Below are 1,460 nucleotides of genomic sequence, written 5' to 3'. Positions count from 1 at the left end.
ACAGACTGTACAGCAACAAAGCTTTGTAGCTTTAAGGTTTGTTTTGTTTGATATAAGACTAGCTACTCCTGCTTGCTTTTAGTTTTCATTTTTGTGGAATATCATTTTCTACCTTTTTACCTTAAGTTTAATGAGTCCTTATGTGTTAGGTGACTCTCTTGAAGACAGCGAATATGTGGTTGGTGGATTTTTACACATTCTGTCATTCTATATTCTTTTACTTGGAGCATTTAGGCCATTTACATTCAATGTTAATGTTAAGATGTGAGGTACTATTTAATTAATCCTGTTGTTAATTAGACATTTTATGTTTTTCATTGTGTTATTGTTTCATAGGCCCTGATAGTTTTTTGCTTTAAGGAGGTTCTATTTTGCTGTATAGCAAGCTTTTGTTTTAAAATTTAGAACTCCCTTTAGCATTTCTTGTAGTGCTGGTTTGGAAGTGGCAAATTCCCCCAGCACTTGTTTGTCTGAAAAAAGTCAATGTGAAGGAGAGAATTTTAAGAGCTGTGAGACAGAGTATCAGGTAACCTATTAAAAAAAAAAAGAAAAAAAAAAAAAACCTGTCAGACTAACAGCTAATATCTCAGCAAAAACCTTACAAACCAGAGGGATTGGGATCCTCCTGCTTTTAGCTTGGAACCTTATAAAAGCCAGCCAAGAATTTTGTGTCTATCAAAACTGAGCTTCATAAATGAAAAAGTGATAAAGTATTTTTCAAGCATTTTAGTGCATAGTCTGTGGTTTTGTTTTTGTTTTCTTCTATATAATTGCCTATATACCAAATACAGAATTTTCAGTTCTTTTTATTTTTAACACACACATTTTTCTATTCCATTATAAAATTCTTTTAAATATTTTAACATCATTTAATTGACTACATCAGTAAAATTTTGCATAATTTACTTTATTTTACAGTATTATATAAATCATGTGTGCCTTTTATGTCCAGATAAAATAATAGATGTAATAACACTACAGAAAAAACTAAATAGATGTCATTCTTGCCTTCATGAAACTTAAAGTGAAGGAAATAGAGATTATAAAATCATACACATATTAATGTTATCATGAAAAGTTGCTGAGACCGGCTCAGGGAGACCCTAACCCAGCAGTGCTAGAGGAATTCCTCTTTCAGTTTTAGAGTCATTTGAAGTTCAGTATTCTTTGCTTTTAAAATCTTAATGTCCTTAAAGTATTTATTTTCCTTCTCCTGGTGTTGGCGTTTTAGTTTGGGTATTTCCAGCGTTAGCATGGCAATTTCCTTTTGCAACATGCGATTTTCATGTAGGAGATATTTTCATTTTCATGAGTGTGAGAAACCTAAATAAAACAAAATAAACTTTTAGCTAGCAGTCAAAATGGCATAACATGGTTCCTCTGAAACTAAAGAATAACTTGTACATTTATACAATGAAAGAGTTTTTATAAGTAGGTATCAGTTGAAGAACCATTGAATC

General features: G+C 31.3%; 1 protein-coding gene across 1 annotated transcript in view; it reads right to left on the bottom strand.

Moving 5' to 3' along the window:
- Positions 1–1,117: 1,117 nt before the first annotated feature.
- The window catches only part of LOC105535552 (ankyrin repeat domain-containing protein 30B-like), a 38,289-nt gene continuing 37,946 nt past the window's right edge, over positions 1,118–1,460 (bottom strand). Inside the window, 2 exon segments of the mRNA XM_011974663.1 lie at positions 1,118–1,296; positions 1,299–1,323. Of these exon segments, the coding sequence (XP_011830053.1) occupies positions 1,118–1,296; positions 1,299–1,323 (204 nt within the window).

The sequence above is a fragment of the Mandrillus leucophaeus genome, unplaced genomic scaffold, assembly GCF_000951045.1.
Source record: "Mandrillus leucophaeus isolate KB7577 unplaced genomic scaffold, Mleu.le_1.0 Scaffold1478, whole genome shotgun sequence".
In the NCBI taxonomy this organism is placed as follows: domain Eukaryota; kingdom Metazoa; phylum Chordata; class Mammalia; order Primates; family Cercopithecidae; genus Mandrillus; species Mandrillus leucophaeus.
The sequence above is the reverse complement of the archived record's forward strand: the minus strand, read 5'-3'. Positions and strand labels throughout refer to the sequence as shown.